We start from the raw sequence: 2626 nt of genomic DNA, 5'->3' as shown, positions 1-2626 counted from the left end.
CCCCGCGCGCTGGGGGTGCGCCCCAGAGACGGACCCCAGGCACCCCCGCCTCGGCTCCTGTCGCAGATGAGGACACTGAGGGCGGCGTCCCTCACCCAGGCCACGCAGATGGTGCGGCTACTCGGCCGCCTTCTCTGGGAGGGGGTCCCCCTGCCTGGCCTCGCCCCCGAATCTCCCTCCTGTTGTAGAACCGGGCGCCCAGACCGGCATCCCCCTCGTGGGTGCCAAGAAAGCGAAATTTAGCGCCCCGAGGACCCCTCAGCAGAGGAAGGGGAGTCCCCACCTCCGCCACCGAGAGTCCTGTGCTTCGGAATGAAGGGAGGGCGACCTCCTGGTCCGGGTGCGGCCGGGCGCGGGGCTTGTGGGGGCGCCACCTCCTCTTCCGGCCCCTGGGACTGGTGTCCTGAAGTGTCGGGAGTCTTTACGCAACCTTGACAGGTGCGGGCTACTGGGGTCCATCGGCAGCCGGAAGAGACCCGGAGAGACCTGCATCTTCTGGGCCCTTACCCCCAAACCTGGCTCCTGGGGATGGATGAGGAAGGAGCTCTTTGCAGTGCACCAGGCACGTTGAAAGTGGAGGCACAACGGAAATCCTCTGTAGGACCCCAAGCAAGACCCTGCACCTCTCTGGGCCTCAGTTTCCCCATCTGTAAAATGCGGGAGTTGGACCAATGCCCCCTCCCCTTCAGCTGTGACATCATGCCTTGGAAGGCGAAAGTTCCCCCCAACCCCTTCCAACACACACACCCCGGCGAGAGGAGGGCAAGACTGGAACTGCTGTCCGGGAGGTTAAGGTGGCTTCTGTGGCCAGGAGGCACTTCCGAACTGTGCCCAGTCCCGGGAGTTCCGCCCCGTCTGCCCACACTTCCCTCGGTCCCTGCCCGTTTCCTCAAACTCTGGCCGTGCGCGCCCTCTGGTGTCGCCTCTCACACTTTGCAGTCATTTACCAGGATTCCCGTGGGGCGTTTTGTAAAATAAAGAAACTATAATATTAATGAAAAGTATAAAATGTATAGAGTTTTCAAGACACTGTGTTCTACTTCCAGAAAATGGTCACTTTAACCTTGTAAATATTTATCTAAAATGATATTTACAAAACTGTGATATATTATTATTTGATTGTATATGTACAACTGTAAATACATTTGTACCTCTCTTGTATTCTAAAATAAAAATTACTTGGAACATTTATCATTTAGCATCTGAATGGGTGGACACTTTTATCTGTATGAAGGAAATATAGAAAGTGTCTAGAAGCTGGAAAGGGGCGGGTAAGAGTTGTTCCGCTTGCTGGTGTGTACAGGAAAATTTTCTTTGTCACAACTGGGGTGTCAGATCCCAGTGAGATGGGTCACAGTGCAAAGCAATTGGAAATCTTGAAAGGGGCTGGGCAGATTCTCGTGGTTTCCAGCTGGCTCAAACATCAGTGCCTTACTTTGTAACTTCTCCCAGATATTTACTTTTTTTTTTTTTTTTCATTTTAATGGTCAAGCTGAGGATGTTCAAGCAGCCAGCAGGAATGGGCCAAGATGGCCACCAAGTGCCCTCCCAATGCCTAGACCCTCCAAATGTTCTGGGCACCCATTTCCAGACCCTCTTGAAGAAGACCAGGAACAGGAAGGCCTCTAGTTAAAGCCAGAGGGTTTCATGGTTCCTATAGGGCCAGGCTCCCCTCTCCTCTCCAGGAAAGAGGTGCGTGCAGGGGAGTGTGGGTTCACACCTGTGCTCCAGCATACACCAGCTAGGAGGATGTCATCTTCCAACCCGCTGCGTGTGTGGCTTCCTGGCATCCCACAGGTACAACTCTGCATCTTCATCCCACACACATGTGCACACATGCACACCTGCAGACACTTGGGAATTCACACTTGGACACACAGACGAGCCCCATTTGGAACTTCAAGGGTGTACTCCCAAAGACCCCCATACTTTGAGGGATTTGTCCTGCACCGTGGAAATTGGGGCACAGGCAGGAGTTGGACACCTCATGAGTTCACTTGCAGGCCCCATCTGGGGTTCACTCCCTCAGGCCAGTGGGGGAAGTCACCCTTGGTTCTCCTCCCACTGGAACCTCGCTTCTCCTTTGACACTCCACCATTAGGCTCCCATTGCCTCCGGTGGCCCCTGCATTCCCCCCTCCCATGCAGCCCCCACCCAGGCCTCTTGTTCCCTCGACCAAAGTCTATCTGTCCTGAGTCCCCCGAGGGATGCCAAGGGGTGAAGTGGCAGATGGCTTGCCCTGCCCACATGTCGAGACTCCCAGGAAATAACTCTGGCTTCCTGAAGCAGGGGCTTCCAGAGTCAGATACTCAGAGGAGTCAGTGAGGCCCTTGAACAGAAATCTAAATTGTTCTCCATAGGTCATTCTGTCCTGTGAGGTCTCAGCTAACAGATCTCAGGATCCCCATCCCAGGCTCCAGAACCCACCTGGTGGTAGCTGGCTGTAACTGCAGACCAAGGTGCCTCTGCTTTGCCCACAGACCTGTTCCCACGGAAGTGTGCTGCCCCGGGTGCCAGGGCCTGGGATACCAGGGTGAAAGGATGTGACTTGTGGCTTGCACGCTGGAGGGAGGCATGATGCTGAAAAGCCTAACCTCTTACTTTGCTTGCATTTGCAGCAGAGGCC

At 54.8% G+C, this 2626-nt stretch overlaps 1 protein-coding gene across 1 annotated transcript in view; it reads left to right on the top strand.

Annotated features, from left to right (window-relative positions):
• Positions 1-2626, top strand: part of PRDM12 (PR domain containing 12) — a 35386-nt gene that overhangs the window by 27261 nt on the left and 5499 nt on the right. Inside the window, exons 5-6 of the mRNA XM_011971198.1 lie at positions 189-297; positions 439-562. Coding sequence (XP_011826588.1) covers positions 189-297; positions 439-562 — 233 coding nt within the window. The remainder of the gene's footprint in view (positions 1-188; positions 298-438; positions 563-2626) is intronic.

Source organism: Mandrillus leucophaeus, unplaced genomic scaffold (assembly GCF_000951045.1).
Source record: "Mandrillus leucophaeus isolate KB7577 unplaced genomic scaffold, Mleu.le_1.0 Scaffold99, whole genome shotgun sequence".
Lineage (NCBI taxonomy): Eukaryota > Metazoa > Chordata > Mammalia > Primates > Cercopithecidae > Mandrillus > Mandrillus leucophaeus.
Note: the sequence above shows the minus strand (reverse complement) of the source record. Positions and strands in the feature narration are given on the sequence as shown.